General features: G+C 37.9%; 1 protein-coding gene across 1 annotated transcript in view; it reads right to left on the bottom strand.

Moving 5' to 3' along the window:
* Positions 1-22,808, bottom strand: part of UTP20 (UTP20 small subunit processome component) — a 182,576-nt gene that overhangs the window by 40,260 nt on the left and 119,508 nt on the right. The window contains exons 29-36 of the mRNA XM_049884168.1: positions 21,596-21,762; positions 16,188-16,396; positions 9,265-9,408; positions 7,795-7,874; positions 3,009-3,235; positions 2,371-2,515; positions 1,026-1,113; positions 38-181 (exon numbers count right to left, since the gene is read on the bottom strand). Of these exons, the coding sequence (XP_049740125.1) occupies positions 38-181; positions 1,026-1,113; positions 2,371-2,515; positions 3,009-3,235; positions 7,795-7,874; positions 9,265-9,408; positions 16,188-16,396; positions 21,596-21,762 (1,204 nt within the window). The remainder of the gene's footprint in view (positions 1-37; positions 182-1,025; positions 1,114-2,370; positions 2,516-3,008; positions 3,236-7,794; positions 7,875-9,264; positions 9,409-16,187; positions 16,397-21,595; positions 21,763-22,808) is intronic.

Here is a 22,808-nt window from a genome sequence, read left to right as displayed (position 1 = left end):
AGAGGGATGATTTGGGATCAAAATAATTATTACAGACCTGGAAGACTGCACAAAGCAACTGTCTCGACAACTTGTTCTTAATAACTGAGAATAATCTTGCTAGAGGCTTGAGGAAGCTTGTAGGGTCCAAGCAATGTTTTAACAAGTTTTGTACTGTCATCAGAATATCGACCTCTGTCTCCTTAAGAAGAAAAATTAAGAAAAATCCCATTTCAGAAATTTATAAAACTGGTTAACTTCTACTTTATTACAGCATAGAAAACAATTACTTAAGGATAAGAAATGGTGCTAATTGCAAAATTATTTCATAGTCTTGCATTTAGCAATTTAAGTTAACAAAACACCCGTACTAATGTTGATAGCAGTTTTTTATTTATTTATTTTTTTTATGCTAACCGAGAATATGCACAGTTTTAAAACATAATTTTGTCTATTGTCTAGTAAAAAAGAGCCAACAAAATAAGCTGGGTGAAGAAAAATAGACACCTTTGGTGGTGTTTTAAATGGAATTACTAAGTGGTAAGAGATGCTCAGTGTAGCTACTGAGGCCTTCTAAATGAGCTTGGGCTGCTGGCGAACTCTTCTACTCAGGTCTAAAGTAGGATTTGAAAATCATACCAGAAACACTTAGCTACGTCTGAATATTAAAATGGTCTGACTTTCATTCAAGTTTTGCCACTGTGACCCACATTTAAGGTTATGCAATGTACTCCTTGGGTTCCAGATTTGTTACTGATTACAGTCATTTTTACAGTCATAGAAAAAAATAAACCCTGAAATGGATTAGAAGCTAAACAAAGAAAAAGAGGGCTGAACACTTTTCCTGTTATGGTAGTTGATGACAAAAAATCTAACACCCACCTCCACCCTAATTTTTTCCCTCCATTTTTAATTTCATATTTCTGTATAAAGCCTTTTAGTTCTTTGGGACACACACATTACAGAATCTAACCAATAAAAGTATTGCTCACAAATAAACCCAGTGATAAAGTGCCGCTTGAAAGACAAAGTAAACGAATTTGTACCTGAGGAATATTGGCACGGTGGAGGAAAGGAAGGAGTAGTGTAATGAGTAAAGAACTCTGTTCTTTGTCTTTCATAAACTTGCTGATCCTAAAGAAGGAAAAAACTGATTCATAAGGAAGATACGCAATTAAAGAGTATTTACCTAAGAAGTCAAACCTATTATTAAAAAAAAAAAAAATCGTGGCTAAAGGCACAATTTTAACAATAGAAGTCATAAGTATGTGTGCATATAGAAAAAGTTTAACTCAATTATTTACCAGTACCCACTTCATTTCTCTCCAATATTAGGCTTGTGGCTACTACTTTTATTACTTTCGCAATATCTGAGGGTGTAAGTGATTTATACTGCTACAGACGGCACTGGGTTTTTGGGTAGTGCTATTGACTCGACGGCAATGGGTTATATACTAAAGTACTACAATCTGACTTTTTTTTTTTTTTGCAAAGAAACACATTTTTCTAAGAGCTGAGACTATTATTTAAGTGCAATATGCCAGTATAGCTCCTACAACAGCCTTGCAGTGCAGGTGTGATTAGCCTCAGAGGAAATCGAGACTCTGAGAAATTGAAGTCACATGGCTAGTAACTGGTAGAGCAGATCTTTTAAATCCTGGTCTTTCTAGTGCCCGATGTCTGATCATTTTTCCACTACCCCATGGCCTGTGGTGAAATTTAACAAGTGCATTTGGCGTGGTTTCCCATTCTAGGTAGCTTAGAAAGAAAATAGCATAAAAGGCATTATAAAAAGTTTCTGGGAAGGTTCCAATATAACCTTTTTCTTGTTGCTGAAAATAGCAGAAAAAATAAATTGTCAACAACTAAGCTGACCAATCAATTTAAAGTTTAAGGTTGGATCATTTCTTGCATATCAGAATTACCAAGCTTGCCCTTTACAGAAATCACAATTATATATTACTAGGCCTATTGCCAAACAGACTCTTTGAAAATCCTTGCAAGATCTTCTTGACTCTTAAAAAAACAAACAAATTGGCTCTTTTTAATTAATTATTTTTATCAATTAAGCTAAAAAAAAAAAAAAAAAGTGGATCTTACATAACTCAAAACTTTAAACAAAATTTGCAAAAGCTAAACAAGCAAATGTATTAGTCTACTTTAGAATTTTGAAAAGTCTGTTCGTTTTAATGTAATTAAATGAAAGCAGATACCATAAAAGGTTTCTAATGAATACTGCAGCAGAGAGGCAAGATTCTACATTAACTTAAAAGTGAGGGGCATTTAAAACACTGAAAACCTTTTTAGTTTCTTACAACCATGAGTTATAATTTTCAAAAAAACGAAAGCTATGGGTGGTAATATTATTTTAAATACCAACACGTCACTTACTTTGAAAGAATGCCAAGTTCCTTGCTGACTTGTGCCCTATTCTTTTTCTTTTTCACCTTTTCTGCACTTATTGTGGTTTTGCTGAGATACTGAAGAATTACAGGTACATGAGGTAGAATTAATCTTCCTCCTATCGTAATAGACTCTAAAATAAGAGAGTGATTAATGTCTTGATTTTAATGAACTATTAAAGCATCTTCACAATGACTGATAAAAAAGCACTAAACTATGAAAATGTAATTAAAATTCAACTCTAAATATTAAATTACTTTCTTCTTAATCAAAATACCTGTATCACTAAGTTAAGAATGTATAAAAGAGACCCCATGAGGCTTTATTTAAACCAACTGTGGTAGTAGTAAAGGAAATGTTGGGACAATATGGTAAGAAGAATTCAAAGACACGACATTTGACAACTTCCTGGAGGAATGTTGAAATCTCCCAGAAAGTAGATAATCTGACTTCCTACTACTACAAAGAAAATTCCGTTTATGCACATTAGTATTCATTTCTAGAGAAAAGAACATTTACGAGCACAGGCTATTAAGAGTCAAATTCCCTTGACCTTTTCCATTCAGAGGGAACAAGCAGCTAGCTCGAAAAACCTAAGAATCATTTGCTTTGTACAGCACACATACCATCTGCATTTTCTGCTACCTCAGTGTATTCACAGCCTGTTACTGGCAAGCTCAAAACGGTTTCTGTGGGCTCAAAATCTGGAAGGGTCAGAAGGTCATTGGCTATTTCCATCACAATATTGGCTGTGGCTTCTGAGAGATTCTTTGCTGAGAGAATTGCAAAAACATTGGTCAAAATATCACACTCTGGGTGCCCAGGTTTCTGTTTAGCCAGGAAAGGGAAATATCTGCAAGAAAAACATTGAAACAATCATCTTATTTCTCAATACATTTATTTCTAAAAATGTTCCTTATGAATTTTTACACTGAATTTAACAAATACACATATGTGTGTGTGCACATGTGTTTGTGTGCACGTATACATACAGTAAAACCTGCGAAAGCAGGAATGTGTATAAGGCGGAAACCTGACAGAGAAGGAAAATTCAAATATTTTCCACTAAAATGAGTGCTAGAAAAGTGGCAAGACTGCACCCTGTCAAAGGTGGAGAACTTGTGAGACCCAGAAAAACAAGGCAGGCCTTTTGAGCTCCGGCTCCCACAGGGTTCCCTGTATATGCATGTATATGCACAATCACATATAAACGTTAATTCACAGAAGATTACTCAAAAGGGCAATGCTTTAAAATCTAAAATTGATGGATAATAACTCTAAGCATCTTATAAACATTATGATATTCAGGCACTGTATTTATTTTTTTTTTAATGTGTATTTCTCATTTAATCCTCCTAACGTCTCCGAGATAGTATCATTATTCCCACGTTATAGATGAGGAAACTGTAAGTCATGGAGCTAACAAGCGGTAGAGCTGAGATTTGAACCAAGTGTTACTCCACAGCAAAAAAAAAAAAAAAAATTTTTTTTTTTTTCCTAATCGAAACTTTTGGAAGACAGACTATTTTTCAATAACCCTTTTAGAATGTGAATGCTTAGACATTCATCTAAAAATCAATGTACTGCAACCTGGGAGTTAGGAGTGCAGGCCAAACAAACATTTGTTGTGTCAGGATGTGCAACGTTCAGAGGTAAGGATCATTTGTCATGGGGGCTGGGGAAATGAATCCCCCTCCAACGATGAAGGACTCACACAAAATGTCTGAATGCCCCCGCCTACAGACAACACACCAACAAGGGCAGACTACACAGAGATTTTCCAGCCAAGGGCGATCAGCACTTGCTTCGCAGCCAGAGACTCAATACTAATACTATACTTAGTAAAAAAAAAATTTTCTAGGGGGGATAAATTGGGGAAAAATTCAGAGATTGGCTTCATCAATTCATCATCACCCGAGAAAAAGCTTAAGCACTTTAACATGCTTAGCACCAGCGAATTGATAGAAAAGCTCTAAGTGGTTATATTCATACATCTTTCTGTCCAGCAAATACTGGGCAAATAGTATGGGCAGAGGTCCCTGGGTGGTTTGTGCTCTGCTACTAACCGAAAGGTTGGCAGTTCGAACTCACCCAGTAGTGCCACAGAACAAAGGCCTGGAGATTTGCTTCTATGAAGATTACAGTCAAAAACTCTATGGAGCTCAGTCCTACTCTACAACACACAGGGTTGCCATGAGTTGGAACTGGCTCGACAGCAACAGGCTTGGTTTTTTAGGTTGAGTATGGGGAGGCACAAATAAGATATTTTACGTATATTACCTCTAATTTCAATGAGGTAGGTACTGTTATTATTTCCATTTTACAGGTGGTAAAACTGATGCTCAGAGAGGCCAGCTTTGCCAAAGAACACACACTGGTGCTGTGATATGAAGCTAGGTTTGTGCGGCTTCAGAGCCTGTGCTCTGAATAACTACCTTATATGTTGCCTTTAAATATCTTCAAGCAGAAATGTTTTGAAAGCTCTTTACAGCTGTTGGCAAAATCTTAGCAAAGGCCCATTCAAATCAAGCGCAACCCCATAGTGACCAAACTTCTTGAACAATGGAAACTGATACCACAGTACATTCCTTATAGAAGTAGAAAGAGGTCAGAGAAAATATCAAGCCATGTAGGGTTGATCATGATAGAACCAGAGCAGCTATTGAAAGAGTGACCTATTATAGTCCCAGTTCACACTGCTTGTCTTGGCTTAATTATTTATGGCATCTCTTTTCACGCTTCAGAGTGTCACAGTGTAGATAATGGATTATATGATCTTTAGCTAGTAATCAAGTATCTCTTGTCCTGAGTTTACCTAATTTCTAAAACATTTCAATCTCTTGTAAGCTTAAAGACACTGTCAACACAGTAGCTCTACCTGCATTTACACAAAGTAAAATGCTAGCCTTTTGTTTCGATGAAGAATGTGTTTTAATATTTGATGCTATATAAACTGTAAACACACTTCGGAATAAAATTTATTTTTTTTCAAAGAGTAACATTCCCATTAAGTGCTTCTGAGACAATCATTTATTTTTTTCACACATAACTAAATACGCATACTTATTGCTGTGGGGATTTCAAGGGAAGTCACCCCTTCTAGAGATTTCTAGAAGGGTTAAGCATAAAGTCAAAACTAAAAAAAGCTTCTGATGCCCACCTCCTCTGTTGCTGTGTGGCTCCAACTTCCCCTAACCAAAAAAGAAAGAATTTGAGGAAGGGAATGAGTTGGTATCCAAAGATGTGGTTCTATACCTTGAGCTAAAAAAACAATAACAAAAAAACCTAAATTTGTTGCCCTCAAGTTGATTCCCACTCATAGTGACCCCACAGGACACAGTGGAACTGCCCCACATAGTGGATTTACTCTCGCAAATCATACAGTTTCCAAGGCTGTAAGGAAGCAGACTGCCACATCTTTCTCCCACAGAATGGCTGGTGGGTTCGAATTGCCGACTTTTTGGTTAGCAGCTGAACATTTAACCACCGTGCTACCAGGGCTTCTACCTTGGGTTAGGACCCAGCTAATAAAAATCTGATTTACTATCATAAAGTCTTCCTGGATGAACGTCCTTCATGGTTTATTTGGATAAAAATTACGTAACAACAAAAACATTTCTCAAGTTTTCTGATGAAGTGTTGCTTGTAAATGATTAGTGATCAAGGCAAATATGAAATGACTTTATCAAACTGGGATATAATTGAAAAGACCCCTACCTACTAGTAAAATAAAACAGGTTTTCCTGAGGAGAATAATGTAAAGGTTTTTGGTTTGTTTTTGAAGTCTATTTAATGACATGGGAAAATGTTCAGGATATAATGATACATAAAAAAACAATAAAAGCCAATTATACAGTATGATGCAAATTTTGTAAAAACCAATGCCAAGATTTTAACATCACTGAACTGATAATAAAACTTATTCTTTTATTCTACCTTCCACTCTTCAAAACAGGTAAGGACAAACTTAAGTGTTTCCACAATTTAGATAAACAATATAGGTAAAATTTCCACACTGTTCAGTAAATACACATTTGGTCTGTAACATGGTATCTCTGAACCATCAGCAATTGAAGATTCTGGAAACAGTTCATAAGTACTCAAAAGGATCCTGATGACCAGGATAGTTGTATGTATATTTAGATGGAGTTTTACAAAGAATCAAAGAAATGGTCTAGAAAATCTAGAAAGCCCGTGAAATTTTTCTGATTTTAAGTAGGAATTGGGAAAAAGAATGCCAATTACAAGTTAGCTTTGATTTTTAAGCAAGCATGCAGATATGTGATAATATAACTACCTGGTGTGTTTTACATTTTGCTTCTCCCTCTCAATATTCTTTCCCCTTGCCAGGTCAAATCAAGCTGCTGACATAACTAATACACAGTGAAAGACTATCCCTACTTATTCTAATACTTCTAACTTTCAAGAATGAAACTGGAAAAATAGCAAAAATATATTAGCTTTGGTGATACTCTACAATTTTAACTTATAATAAATTGTAAAAGGTTATTTTGATCTTTCATTTTTAAGTAATATATTGTTATTACTATTATAAATAATTAAACAGTGCCAAAGATGTATCATAAAAAGTTTCGTTTTCCCCCACTGGCCCACACAAGCCTCAACCTGCTGTAGGAACCACTGTTAACAGTTACTCATATATCCTTCTAGATATGTTCTATTTCATTTTAAACACACACAATTTTTTAATGGATCATATTACACATACTGTTTAGCAACCTGCATTTTTCTTTAAAAATAGATTAACGCAGTGGCTGCAACAACTGGCTCAAGCATAGGAATGATTGTGAGATGGTGCAGGACCAGGCAACGTTTTGTTCTGTCACACGTAAAGGTTGCTATCAGTTGGAAGCATCTCAATGGCACCAAACAACATTTTTCTTTAAACCATGTATTTTGAGATCTTTCCATGCCTTAATTAAGCTGCCTTATTCTCTTTGAAGCCCTGGTGATGCAGTGGTTAAGAGCTCGGCTACCAACCAAAAGGTTGGCAGTTCGAATCCACCAGCTGCTCCTTGATTTGGAATCGACTAGATGGCAATGGGTTTTTATTCTTTTTGATGGCACTGAAACTATTTCGTTGTATGAAAAGACTATATACATTATACAGTTAGTTCCCTAGGCTAGTTTTAAGGAAGTCATGCAAGGGTTAAGTATTTGGCTGTTAACCAAAAGGTTGGCAGTTCGAGCCCACTCAGCGGCTCCATAGAAGGAAAGATCTAGCAACCTGCTCCTGTAAAGATTATGGCCTAGAAAACCTTACGGGGCAGTTCTACTCTGTCACATGGGGTCACTATGAGTCAAAAATGACTCATGGGCACCCAACAGCAGACTAGTTTTAACTAGATTAATTTAAAACTCTTCTTTCTAAAAGAAAAAAGAAAGCTATACCTTGCATTTCTGCTCCAGATACTAATTAGCTTCAGCAGAGGAGTAGGAGAATACTGACTTTCAGATCCAAGCCTGCTGATCTAGGAGACAAAATAAAAACATATACACCACAATACTGAAAAAACCAAAAACTAAAAGCAGAACAAGCACAGAAATCACACTAAACGATAAAAATCCAAAGGGCAGAGATCAACAATTAAAGGACACACAGAGGAAAAATCAAGGAATTCAAAATAACGTCCACACAGGAAAAATGGCAAAGAGGGTACATGGAAGTACTGGACACTGGAAGGGCGTTAACAGGAAAACCAGGTAGTTCAGGTGTCAAATGCCCAGAAATGACTAAGAGCTCAAGCAGCCAGAAGTAATCTTTCCTAAAATCAAGTCTCTCCTGCGGTCTTTTAGCTATAACTACAGGTGGCTCCCAGGTTATGAACAAGATCTGTCCCTAAGTCTATCTTTAAGTCGACTTTGTAGGTAAGCTGAAAGGAGTATATAGGGTTCTGATTTAGCATCAGTTAGTCAAATGTCAGTCTTTGTATATGGGATATATTTTACCTTTCTATGCATATAAAACACTTAAGACACACTTCCAAATACACTACATTTTAAACATAATAATACAGTAATAGGAAAAGTAACTATATATGGTACTGTACCAAAGAGAATCTGTGTGTGTGTAGGTATACAGTAAAAAAAAAAAAAATTAAACAGTTCTTAAAACAGTTTAGATAAAAGAAAAAGAAAAAAGATCTTGTAAGTTAACATAAACCATTGTATTGAACTCAAATTCTTAATACAATAGGCTTTATAGAAGACCTTTCTCAAGTACAAGTTGTTGAGTTGTCCGTAAAACAGACATTTGTGACCAGGAAACTGCCTGTATACCAGTTATCATCACCAGAATAGTTACAAACAAAAAAACCCAACAAGGAAACAAGTAACAAAAACACCTGCTTGTTTTTCCTCATGCCTGTCAAAAGCCAGAGGCATGCTACGTGAGGTGCTACAAAAATTGCTACACATGACTGAGGCAAAATCATTTAAATTAGCCTTAAGTGTAAGTGCCAAGACACTGCAGAAACTAGCTCTTAAGCTTTAGGGATAGTAGAGGCAAAGAAAGGAGGCCTGGTGGCACAACGGTTTAGTGCTCGACTGCTGGCTGAGAGGCTATCGGTTGAAACCCACTCAGCGGCTCCACAGGAAAATGTTCAGGCGATCTAAAGATTACAGCCTAGAAAACCCGATGGGCAGTTCTACTCTGTCGCATGAGGTCGCTTTCAGTTGAAATCAACCTGACAGCACCTACCAGCAACAGAAAAGAAGCAAAGAAAAGTGTTCTAGAACTACTATAAATAAAGAGAGTCTTGATGTAAAAGACCAGGACAAACACTCACGTCTGGGTGGTAGAAGCAATAAAAAAGGAAGAAACAGAAGGTGTCTAAGCAGAATGTAGAAAACAAGGTTTACCTGGGGCCAAACTGCACCATGAAACACGGCATCAATTTCTTCTGTTCTGAACTGATATGATTCCCAATCCAAAAAGATATCAGTTATCATTTTGATTCCAAGACGTCTTAAATTTTTCAGTGGGTTAATAAACCTCAGTTGTATCTGTAAAACAAAGACCTTCCATTAAAAAACATGTAAGTATCATTTTTATCCCTAACTCCTCAGGGAAGCACTCTTGCTCAGCTGCCTCAGAATTGAACTGGAAATTCTGTTAGTAAATCCGTTGACTCTGGCTCTGATTCCCTAGGGAACTCCGACTGAGCAAGTCATATTGCTTTTCCCCCTAAGCAAGAAGAGAGAGTGGAGACTTAGAAAAAACCAAACGGTGCGATGTGCTCCATTATCTATGCCCAGTAAAATCACAATACAGCGTCCTTAGGAAGAAGCGAAATCACAGTTGGAGAAGCTGTTATATTCCACATTGTTTTACTTTTTTACTCAAATAATTGTCTCAGATGAAATCTTGATTTCTTTCCATGAACAGACACTCTAATCAAAACAAACATTTTGCCATCACAATGCTTTAGACTGGAGGGGGAGGGGAATATATATATCTATATAGAGTCCCTGTGAGTCGGAATCAACTCAATGGCAACCGGTTATATATAGATAGGCAGACAGATAGATAAAGGATCCCTGATGGCACGGTGGTTAAAGTGCTCAGCTGCTAACCAAAAGGTGAGTGGTTCAAACCCACCAGCTGCTCTGTGGGACTAAGATGTGGCAGTCTACTTTCGTAAAGATTTAGACCCTTTGAAACCCTATGGGGCAGGTTCTATTCTGTCCTATAGGGTCGCTATGAGTTGGAATCAACTCGACAGCAGCGGGTTTATATAGATATACATATATATACATATATAAACTCTATGGGGCAGTTTTACTCTGTCCTATAGGGTTGCTATGATTTGGAATTGACTCAATGGTAACCGGGGTTTTTTTTTTTTTTTTTTTTTAAATACACATATATGAAAAAATAAAACAGCAGTGGGTTTTTTATATACATATATTCACACATACACACACACACACACACACACATATATATATATATATATATATATATATATATATATATATAAAACCTGTAGTCATTGAGTCGATTCTGACTCATAGTGACTCTACAGGACAGAGAAGAACTGCCCCATAGGGTTTAAGCAACAGCTGGTAGATTTGAACTACCAACCTTTTGGTTAGCAGCCAAGTTCTTAACCACTGCGCCACTAGGGCTCCATGTGTGTATATACATACATACATACACACACACACACATATATATATATATATACAAACCTTCATTTCAAATGAAACTCACTTTTATTTCTGTCTTTATATACACATATATATTTAACCTTTTTTAAAATGAGGAGTTTTAAATTATTCTTGTTAAAATTATTCTAGGAGACTAAACAATTTATGGTCTTCCCACACAAAAGAAAAGTTTGTGTAGTTAAAGAACAAAAAAAAAAAAACCCAAAAAACCAAAACCAAACCTGTTGCCGTTGAGCCGATTAGACTCTAAAACTTAAATAATAAACCAAAACCCACTGCTGTCGAGTCAATTCCTTCTCACAGCGACCCTATAGGACAGAGTAGAACTGCCCGATAGAGTTTCCAAGGAGCGCCTGGGGGATATGAATTGCCAACCTCTTGGTTAGCAGCTGTAGCACTTAACCACTACGCCACCAGGGTTTCCAATTAAATAATAAAAGTAATTAAAAAAAAAAATACGGAGACTTAATTAAGGCATGGGAGGATCTCGACATACACAGTTCAAATTTGGAAAAAGAAAAGGGGTGTGTGTGTGTCTGCTTATGTATAGAAGGGATGTCTGAATTAGCAGCACTTTTTTTTTTTTTTAAATAAGAGATATTGCCGCTTCCACCGGCATCTCCTTCCCTATGTTATGAAATCACAAATATGCCACCAGTATGCTCAGGCTCAGAGTAGATCAGGTTCAATGCCATGGTCCTGATTTCAACTTAAAATCTAACTGAAGGAAAATTTTATTAAATTATGTGACAGACTGAAAGTGCTAAAGATCGTTGATAGGGGAGGAGTTGCTGAAAACTTGAGAGGGTAAAGCTTCATGGAAGAGACAACTTCCACGGTATCTTAAAGGACAAAGAGGCTCAGGACAGACAGAAAGGACAATAAAGGCCTCAGAGAGATTTCTCACAAGCACAGAATGTTGCAAAAACCAAACAAAAGGAGGGAAGATTCAACCTCTGGTTTTTTTCCCTCTTGATTAATATACCTGGCTCCTGATTTTTACACAAGACCCTACCCAGCCCAGTGCTGTCAAGTCGATTCCGACTCATCCTACATATGACCCTTTATGGATTTTTAGAAGTTTTACACTTGACCTTTATCAACTACATTAAAATCTAAAAACCACCTTGACAACACAAACACTCTAAAATAGTGAATAACAAGTCTCATGGATAAGATATCATGAAGAAAACTAGTATGACTTCAGTGGAAGCTACCTGCCATGAAAATCTGATACCCTGATAAAAAGCCGTGGTATCTGAATTTGAAATAGAACATTTATTTATTTATTATTATTGTGCTTTAAGTGAAAGATTATAAATCAAGTCAGTCTCTCATATAAAAAGTTATATACACCTTGCTATGTTCCCCTAGTTGTTCTCCTCTTAATGTGACAACACACTCCTTCTCTCCACCCTGTATTCCCCATGTGCATTCAACCAGCTCCTGTCCCCCTCTGCCTTCTCATTTCACCTCCAGACAGGAGTTGCCCACATAGCCTCATGTGTCTACTTGAGCCAAGAAGCTCACTCCTTACCAGTCACACTTTCTGTCTTATAGATCACTCCCAATCCCTGTCTGAAGAGTTGGCTTTGGGAATGGGAAACAGAACATTTTTAATTCAAACAAAGATGAACAAGGATGCCACCAATTTGCTGTGTCTGATGAATCATGTGCTCTCACATACCACGTTTCTACCATCTATGTTTAGCTAGTAATCTCACTGACAAATTGCAGGCACAGAAGACATGACAGGCAAGTATAAGGTGACATAGTTACAAGTCATTCTGTTCTGTTTCAGTTCTACTGGTAACATTTCATTATCTGCTGTATAACCACTGGTGAAAGGTAAAGACTATTACTGGTACCTGGAACATGCTATCACGATCACTGCAAGCAAATAAACTACTAGTAACAAACATGACATCAAGTAAGAACGCTCCCCCACCCCCCCCACCCCTGCTCCCACCAGCCTACTCTCCATTCTGGTAGAATCTACACATTTTATTCACTTTTGTAGCTACATGCCAGCTGCCCAGTTTATACCTGTTGATAACCTGCAAAAAACCTCTGAAAATGGGCAATTATTAAAAAAAAAAAAAAAATTTTTTTTTTTTTTAAATTATAGAAGACTTTAATTTCTGGAGCAGTTAGTTTTTGTAAATGTACTAAATGTACCTCTTGCTCAGAATTCCTAAAAAACCAAGCCCACTGCCATCGAGTGGATTCCAACTCATAGCAACCCTATAGGACAGAGTAGAACTGCCCCATAGGGTGTCCAAGGCTGTAAATCTTTGTGGAAGCAGACTGGCACATCTTTCTCCTGTGGAGTGGCTGGTAGATTTGACCTTTTGGTTAACAGCCAAGGGCTTTAACCACTGTGCTACCAGGGCTCCTTCCTCTTGTTTAAATGTGCCAAAAAAAAGAAAAAAAAAAATTAACAACGAAAACCAGCAACAACCCTCACATTTCAGTGTCAGTCAATACCCTGATAAGATTGGAAAGACAGAGAAAAAGAAAATGTGTAACTTTGCTCAAACACATAAATGTAGCACTTTAACTCACTTAAGCAATATTATTGCGCAATATTTCACCATGGCACCTCAAGGAATTCCTTGGACCACTCAAGAATTTTTTTTTTTTTAAAAGCTCCTATCTGTCAACAAGCTTAACACCTCACTACCTAATGAACTGTGAAACTGCACAAATGATATTCTGAGTTACTAAATGCTGACCCAAGAGTAAGGCTGCATTACTGAGTAACTTCTAGGTTAACCAAAAATTCAGGGGGTAGAAGTAAGCTCAAATATCACCTCCTGAGAGAGGACCAGGACCACCCTAGTAAAAGATGCATCTATCTACCTCCATCCTGACCACTATCATATTATCTCATTTTATTTAAAATATTTTTTATCTTCTTTGTCTCTACTTAACATGCTCATGCTTTCCTCTACTTTCTTGAACATAGGGAGAGTATTTATAATGTTTTTTTTAATGTCTTTGTCTAATTCCATCATCTGTGCTATTTCTGGGTCTGCTTCTAGTGACTGATTTTTCTCCTCATTATGGATCAAATTTTCCTTCTTTGCATGCTTGGTAGTATTTGATTCGATGTCAGACATTGTTAACTTCATGTTGTTCATTTAAATCATTTAAAAGTTTTTGAGCTTTATACTGGGATGCAGTTAATTTACTTGGACAAAATTTGATCTTTTTAAGCTTTGTTAAGGAGCCCTGGTGGAGCAGTGGTTAAAGTGCTTGACTGCTAACCAAAAGGTCGGTAGCTCAAAACCACTAGCAGCTCTGCAGGAGAAAGACGTGGCAGACTGCTTCTGTAAAGATTTACAGCCTTGGAAACCCTATGGGGTCACTATGAGTTGTAATCGACTCAGCAGCCATATTTTTTTTTCATTGAGTAGGTAGGACCAGAGTAGCCTTTATTCTAGGGCCAATTTGGCTCCACTACTGAAGCAATCGAGCCCTGATGGGATGGTGGTTAAGAGCTATGGCTGCTAACCGAAAGTCTGGCAGTTCAAATCCACCAGCCACTCCTTGGAAATTCTATGGGGGCAGTCCTACTCTGTCCTATTGAGGTGCTATGAGTTAGAATTGACTCGATGGCAGCGGATTTGGCTTTTTTTGGTTACTGAGGCAGCGGAGTCCCTGGGTGGTACAAATGAATAACGCACTAGGCTGCTAACCGAAAGGCTGGAAGTTCGAGTCTACCCAGAGGCATTTCAGAAGAAAGGCCTGGAGATCTACCTCTAAAACACCAGCTAATGAAAACTCTCTGGAGCACAGTTCTACTCTGACACACATCGGGTCGCCATGAGTCAGAATTGGCTAGAGGGCAACTGTTTTTTTGGCTTACTGAGGCAATGCTCTTCCCGGTAGTGCTCCTGATGGCCCATGTATCGCAAGGTTTCTACTCTGGCTGTTGTGAACGTGAACTACTCCCAGCCGTGTGTTACTCTGAGGACTGTTCTGTCTGCTCCTTTGTGGCAGTTTTTGTTTCCAGTCCAGATGGGGTAACAAGGACCAGATTTATCCTTCTCTCTTAAGCAACTAAAAAACTGAACAAAATATATGTGAGAATCATTTCCAGAGATTGTACATCAGGCTGCAGAGGACAGTGACCCCCAAAAGATGAGAAACAAATGAGGTGAGCCACACATTTCCCCCAGCCTAGTACCTGAAGAGGTATAAGGCCTTAGTGCAGGGAGGAAGCGCTCAGGCAAAGCCCACCAATCTCCCTGTCCCGAGGAGATGAAGTGGGGAATCTGAGATCAAGAACGACAGAAACATGAGTGTTAGAGATCTGCAGAAGGGTCCCCACAATTCAATTTCCTCTCAGACCTTACTGCCATCTGAAATTACACATCTGCTCACGTGTATTCATTCACTATTTTTCTCCCCATGACACCGAGTCCTTACATGTCTCATTCCCCACCTACAACAATGTCTGGCACACAGTAAGTGCTCAATAACAGTTGCTGAATGAATAAACAGACAGGAACTTTTGTTTGTTTTGATCATTGCTGGATCCCCAGTGCCTAGAACAGCACCTGACACATAGTAGGAACTCAATTTATATTTGTTGAAGGAATGAATGAAAGAATGAGGAAAAGAAAACAGTGCTGCCAAATGGAGGGTATGTTCTAAATCCCCAGATCTTGGTGATCAGAGTATTATTTCATTACCAAAGCAGATTCATATCCATGCATATGCCAAAAAGGTGGCAGGAAGGTTTGGCTGGCAATTTTCATGTTTAACAACCATATTTGAGAGGCAGTTTACTGGACATACCTATGAATCGAATGAAATGAATTTCCGCCAAACTAAAACTGTACCTATCTGTCATTAACTGGGAGTCATCAGCAGAAATCAAGGGCCCGGGTCTTTATTTCAAGCCCTACTTTCTTTAAGATGCCTTCAGTTCATAAAGATGTTAAGTTCCCCTAAACTTCAAAGAGTGTACTTATATCCACCTAGCTTGTTTCAACAGAACGTAAATACATTGCTCTGATACAATTCAAGAAATATTTCCTGAGTATCACCTTATAAAGCCTCTTGGCAGTTGGCCAGCTGACTTGTCTTGCCTAATCTTGCTGCTTATCTTTATTCAAAACTTTGCATTCATGGTAGGTAAGCATTTACCCTTTAAAGAGCTCCAGGTAACTCTGTCTCAAAATAACAAGGACGATGGTAACAGTGCTCTATTCATTCTCTAACCATTCCAGACAAATGAGAGTTGAAAGATAACCTACACCCCTATGCCCTTGGAATTAAAATCTAAGAAAAATCAGCTCAAGCGTCGCTGACTTTGGCTTCTAAGAAATATAAAACACAGCATTAACCCACACTCTCTATGACTCCATCTTTTTTTTCCATACACACGATATAATCTGTATATTCGTCTTGTCACACATAAATACCTATAACAATGAAGATCCCATATTATGGAAGACCGTTTTAAAGAGACACTTACAAAGGTTAAGCTGGAAGGATTTAACCTGGAAGGATGTCAGTAATTCAGGCCCCAACCCAATCTCAAGTGAAACACCGACTCATATTAGCCTAAGAAGAAAGCATCTACACAGTGAAACTCTCACCTTTTCTCGTTGGTCAAGGATGTGAGATACAGTTGCTGTCATACAGAGCAATATCTGCAAAATCTTCGGTAAGTATGCACTGATCAGATGACTGATGTCCTTCAGTACTATTTCAAGGCTATTTAAGATACCATGCTGACGACCCAAAGGAAGAACTTTCGATAAATCCAAATCTTCTACTGCTCGAATGACTGCAGAATGGCACTCTCCTAGTGAAACAAAGAATACAGATATCACGGAAAGAGAAACATTAGCATGTTACTACTTATAGTTTGCTTTCAATTTCCTTCAGTAACACAGTATTGTCTATTTTTAAAATGCTTCACTTTTGATAATGTTCTTTCCTCAAATATTATCTCCTTTCAATTCTTACCAAGTAGTCAATGAACTAGGTGAGGTAGGTTTTGCTATGTCCATTTTATAAATGAGGAACCTGAGGAATAAAGAAGGGTGAGAAATTTGTGACAGACGAAGTCTCTAAGCGCAAGTCTCATCCTATTTATACCATTGCTAAAAATGTGAGTTACTAATAGTCTGGAACCATTACCACAGAAAAAACACAAAATAAATGCAGCACGATACCCTGTAAATAAATGTCTAAATTTGGCTAATGCAAAGCATTTATGGGACTGGAGCAGAGGTTTTGTAGTCAAAAAGATCTAGGTTCAAGACCAATTCTGCCACCTTCTTGCTGAGTTGTGTGCTGTTGAGTTGATTCCAACTCATAGCTAGCCTATATGACTAAGTAGAAACTCGCCACAGGATTTTCTAGGCTGAAATCTTCACGGGAGCAAATCACCGGGTCACTTATCCTGTGGAGTAGCTGGTATGTGAGAACCACCAAACTTCTGTTTAGCAGCCAACCATTGTACCACCTTTGGGCTCCATTGATGTTCAGTGGGCAAGTTACTTACTCTTCTAAGATTCAGTTTCCTCATTGGTTAAATTGGGGTAATTAAGTAAGGATATCTCATGTGTTTATTTGAGGATAAATGGAGTTGTATGTTTAAGGGTCTGTTATAACGTCTGGCATAAAGACAGTACTCAATAAATGCTGTTGTTGTTGTTAGGTGCCATCAAGTTGGTTCTGACTCATAGCGACCTGATGTATAACAGAACAAAATATCAGCTGGTCCTGCACCATCCTCATAGTCGTTGCTATGTTTGCACCCCCTATTGCAGCCACTGTGTCAATCCATCTCCTTGGGGGTCTTCTTCTTTTTCACTGATCCTCTACTTTACCAAGCATGATATCCTTCTCCAGGAACTAGTCCCTCATGAAAACACGTCCACAGAATGTAAGATGACATCTTGCCCTCCTCCCTTCTAAGGAGCCTTCTGTCTGCACTTCTTCAAAGACAGATTTGCTCGTTCTTCTGGAAGTCCATGGTATATTCAGTATTCTTCACCAACACCATAATTCAAAGGCGTCAATTCTTTTTCAGTCTTCCTTATTTATTATCCAGCTTTCACATGCATATGAGACTGAAAATGCCATGGCTTCAGTGAGGCGCACCTCAGTCCTCAGAGTGACATCTTTACTTTTGAACACTTTAAAGAGGTCTCTTGCAGCAGATTTGCCCAATGGAATAAATTGTTTGAATTCTTGACTGCTGCTTCCATGGGTGTTGATTGTAGATCCAAGTAAAATGGAATCCTTGATAACTTCAATCTTTTCTCTGTTTATCATGGTGTTGTTTATTGGTCCAGTTGCGAAGATTTTTGTTTTCTTTTTTTTTTTTTATGTTGAGGTGCAAGCCACACTGAAGGCTGTAGTCTTTGATCTTCATCAGTAAATGCTTCAAGTCCTCTTCACTTTCAGCAAGCAAGGTTGTGCCAGCTGCATATTGCAGGTTATTAATGAGTCTTCCTCCAATCTTGATGCCGTGGTCCAGCTTCTTGGATTATTTGCTCAGCATATGGATTGAATAGGTATGGTGAAAGGATACAACCCTGACACACACCTTTCCTGATTTTAAACCATGCAGTATCACCTTGTTCTGTTCGAACAACTGCCTCTTCTTCTATGTACAGGTTCCTCATGAGCACAATTAAGCGTTCTGGAATTCCCACTCTTCACAATATTTTCCATAATTTGTTATGATCCACAAAGTTGAATGCCTTTGTGCAGTCAATAAAATACAGGTAAATGACTTTCTGGTATTCTCTGCTTTCAGACAAGATCCACCTGACATTGGCAATGATATCCCTCCTTCCATATCCTCTTCTGAATCCGGCTTGAATTTCTGGCAGTTTCCTGTTGATATACTGCTGCAACTGTTTTTGAATGATCTTCAGCACAATTTTACTTGTGTGTGATATTAATGATATTGTTTGATAATTTCCGCATTCTATTGGATCACCTTTCTTTGGAATGGGCACAAATATGGATTCTTCCAGTCAGTTGGCCTGGTAGCTGTCTTCCAAATACCTTGGCATAGACGAGTGAGCACTTCCAGTGTTGTATCTGTTTACTGAAACATCTCAATTTGTATTCTGTCAATTTCTGTAGCCTTATTTTTTGACAATGCCTTCAGTGCAGCTTGGACTTCTTCCTACGATACCATTGGTTCTTGATCATACACTACCTTCTGAAATGGCTGAACACTGACCAGCTGTTTTTGGTCAACGTATCCTCTGTGTATTCCTTCCATCTTCTTTTGATGTTTCCTGCGTCATTCAATATTACACTTCAAGGCTTGAATTTTTCTTCAGTTCTTTCAGCTTCAGAAATCCTGAGTGTGTTCTTCTTTTTTGGGTTTCTATTTCCAGGTCTTTGCACATTTCATTTTAATACTTTACTTTGTCTTCTAAGTCGCCCTTTGAATGTTCTGTTCAGCTCTTTTACTTCATCATTTCTCCCATTCGCTTTAGCTACTCTATGTTCAGGAGCAAGTTTCACAGTCTCTTCTGGCAACCCTTTTGGTCTTTCTTTCTTTCCTGTCTCTTAAATGACTTTTTGCTCTCTTCAAGTATGACGTCCTTGATGTCATGCCACAACTCTTCTGGTCTTTGTTCATTAGTGCTCAATGTGTCAAATCTATTCTCGAGATAATCTCTATATTTGGTGGGATATACGCAAGGTCATACTTTGGCTCTTGTGGACTTGATGTTCTTCAGGCTCAACTTGAACTTGCATATGAATAACTGATGGTCTGTTCGCAGTCAGACCCTGGCCTTGCTCTGACTGATGATATTGATCTTCTCCATTGTCCCTCTCCACAAATGTAGTTGATTTGATTTCTGTGTATTCCATTTGGCAAAGTGTTTAATCACCGCTTATGTTGCTGAAAACAGGTATTTTCAATGAATAAGTCATTGATCTTGCAAAGTTCTGTCATGAGATCTCTGGCCTTGTTTCTATCACCAAGGCCACACTTTCCAACTACTGATTCTTCTTTGTTTCCAGCTTTCACATTCCAAGCATCAGTAATTATCAGGGCATCTTGATTACATGTGTGATCAATTCTAGACTGCAGAAGTTGGTAAAAATCTTCAGTTTCTTTATCTTTAACATTAGTGGTTGGTGCGTAAATTTGAATAATAGTCATACTAATTGGTCTTCCTTGTAGGCATATGAATATTGTCCTATCACTAACAGTCTTGTACTTCAGGATAGATCTTGAAATGTTCTTTTTGACAATGAATGTGATGTCATTCCTCTTCAACTTGTCATTCCCAGCATAGTAGACCATGTGAATGCCTGATTCAAAATAGCCAGTACTAGTACATTTCAGCTCACTAATGCCTAAAATATTGATGCTTATGCATTCACTTTCATTCGACAACTTCCAATTTTCTAGATTCATACTTCGTACGTTAATGCTCCAATTATTAATGGATGTTTGCAGCTGTTTCTTCTCATTTTGAGTCGTGCCACACCAGCAAAGGAAAACCCCAAAAGCTTGTCTCCATCCACACCATAAGATCGACTCTACTTTGAGAAGGTATCTCTTTCCCAGTCATATTTTGAGTGCCTTCCAACCTGAGGGGCTCATCTTCTAGCACTATATCAAACAACGTTCTGCTGTTATTCATAAGGTTTTCACTGGCCAATTTTTTCAGAAGTAGACCACCAGGTCCTTCTTTCCAGTCTGTCTTAGTCTGGAAGCTCTGTTGAAACCTGTCCAGCTTGGGTGACCATGCTGGCACAGCTTCCAGCATCACAGCAAAATACAAGCCACCACAATACAACAAACTGACAGACAAATTGAGGCCAACAACCTCGGGGTACCATTACCAACCCCAATTTGTAAGTAGAGTATCATGAGTCACTTCTCCTTCTAACTGGTTTTTCCAGATGTTTTTTAGGCAAGTGGCCAACTTCCTGCACAAGAAAGACAAGAGGCTGGGGTCACAGACCACAGAACCAGTTAAGACCAAATCTGGCCTGCCTGACATGCGCAGAACCATCGACCCTGTCCTCTGGGTGACCCTGGAACTATTCTCCTGCAGGACAAAACCAAACTTTAGCAGCCCAAGTTTGGGGGAAGAATTTCAGAAAAGAAGAGTCTGAGCCTAAAAGGTCCTGTTTGAAGACACTCCTTTCGGACTGAGCAAGGGCAGACAATAGAACAGCTCCATGAATGCCTTTTTGGGCCCCATCAATCAGCAACTTTGCTTCTTCCTGCCAGGACCCTTCCTTGGTTCTTATCCCTAATAATAACTGTTTCAGCCATTGTTCAGGGAGCCATCTTGGAGACACATGTCCCAGTGTGCTCCTTTACTTGGCCAACCAAATAAAGCTGCTTCTTTCGCTTTCACCCATTTCGTGTCTCTGTAGTCGCGCTGAGTGAGAACCTGAGATCTCGGTAACAAAGTGGTGGCAATAAATGTTAGCCATTGTTATTATTATTAATTACTAACATTGCATAACACAGTACATACCACAGAGCATTACAGCTCACTGTACACACTATTACATCCATTTCATAAAGACTGCAAGGTTCTTGAGGGCAGAGTGTAATTCTTCACTTTTCTATTTTGAACTTAGCAGAGTGTTGGGGCATTCAACAAGTCATTACTCAATAACTGAATGACTCAGTGAATGAATAAATGCAAAACAATTAAGATTAATTTTGCAACATGTTGGAAATTGCTTAGAAGAAATTCTTTGTATATGGGTAAGTATTCATTTTTCAAATGGCCCAAATGCAGGACAAAAAGCATACATTTTCTAATTGGGTTTACTAACTTACGGATGCTCACAGTCCTCAGATCATTTGGGAGCTTTGCTTAATTCCATCTAATATTCAAAGGAATTGTGTTTCAGTAAAAACACCACCGTCAAGTTCAGGAGGAGCAATGCAGTTAGAATGAAGTCTAGGAGCATAGGGAACTTAGCCTGAGGCATTAGAAGCCTAAAGCAGACAAGACACACTCAGGAGTGAGTGGCAGTTGATAGTTACCATTCTTGAAGTGCTTCACAGGTTCAAACAGCAGGTCTAAGAATATCTGGATCTCCTCAGGCTGGGTCCCTGCGAGGAACCTCAGAACAATGGACATGCGGGTGCCTGAAGCAGATTTCCCCTGAGTTTTAGTCCCTGTCTTGTTCTTCATTCGTCCATACAAAATCCTAAAAAGTAAGAAGAACATTACTTGTTTGCATTTTAATTCTAAAATACAATACTTGTTCTTGTTTTTCTGAAAGGCAAAAATAGCAACTGAACAGATGTAAATGGATTATAAAAAGGAGGACTGAAAATAGAAATTAGATATTTAACTTAGGATGTAAGAAAAATAACAATAAAACAAGGGTAAGGGAAGCAGGAGAAAGAAGAGTAAAGACAAAGGCCAGAAATCAGTACTCTGAAAAACACACAAGCAGTGGAATTGATAAAGCGGGAAGGTAGTTCGTTGCATGAGAAAAAAATCAATAAAGCAGGCATATCAAAGTATCAGTCTAATCAAGGAAAAAGGAAAACATAAGGATAAGGATTAAAAGGACTTGAAATAAGAAAATACAACTATAGGCAAAAACAAAACAACCAAAAAAAGCACGCAAGAGAGTAAAAAGATTCCAATTAAATGATAATTTTCTAGAAAGAACATAAATGTAAGTTAGCAAACACTACTGAAGAAGATAACCTGAATGGACCAATAATCATAGGAAAACATGAAGCTCATACAGTTTTACAGGTAAATTTTTTAAGCTTTCAAGGGTATCATAATTTCCATGTTATAAAGTTTTAGAGCAGAGAGAAAAAAGGAAATTGTCCTTTTTCATTTGTAAAGTTGGTACAATCATGATACTAAAAAGAGGTCAATGGACAAAAATAAAACTACATACTAATCATGTTTATAAACATAAAACACAGAGTTTCAAAATACTGTATCTAGCGCAGTATTAAAACTAAATAAAAGTTATCCCAGGAATGTAAGAAAGATTCATTAGTCAAATCTATTACATTACTATAGATCAATAGTCATAGAAAAAAGTATATATATATAACCATTTTAATACATGTTTAATAGGTATTTTTTGTAAAATTTAACATCCATTCCTGATAAAATTCTAAATAACCTAGTAATAGAAGCTACCCTCTTAACACGATAAAAGCTGTTAATTTAACACGAAAAAGGCAAAGAATGGTTCTCAAAATTTTCAGTAATAGGACCTCT

Source organism: Elephas maximus, chromosome 4 (assembly GCF_024166365.1).
Source record: "Elephas maximus indicus isolate mEleMax1 chromosome 4, mEleMax1 primary haplotype, whole genome shotgun sequence".
Lineage (NCBI taxonomy): Eukaryota > Metazoa > Chordata > Mammalia > Proboscidea > Elephantidae > Elephas > Elephas maximus.
The sequence above is the reverse complement of the archived record's forward strand: the minus strand, read 5'-3'. Positions and strand labels throughout refer to the sequence as shown.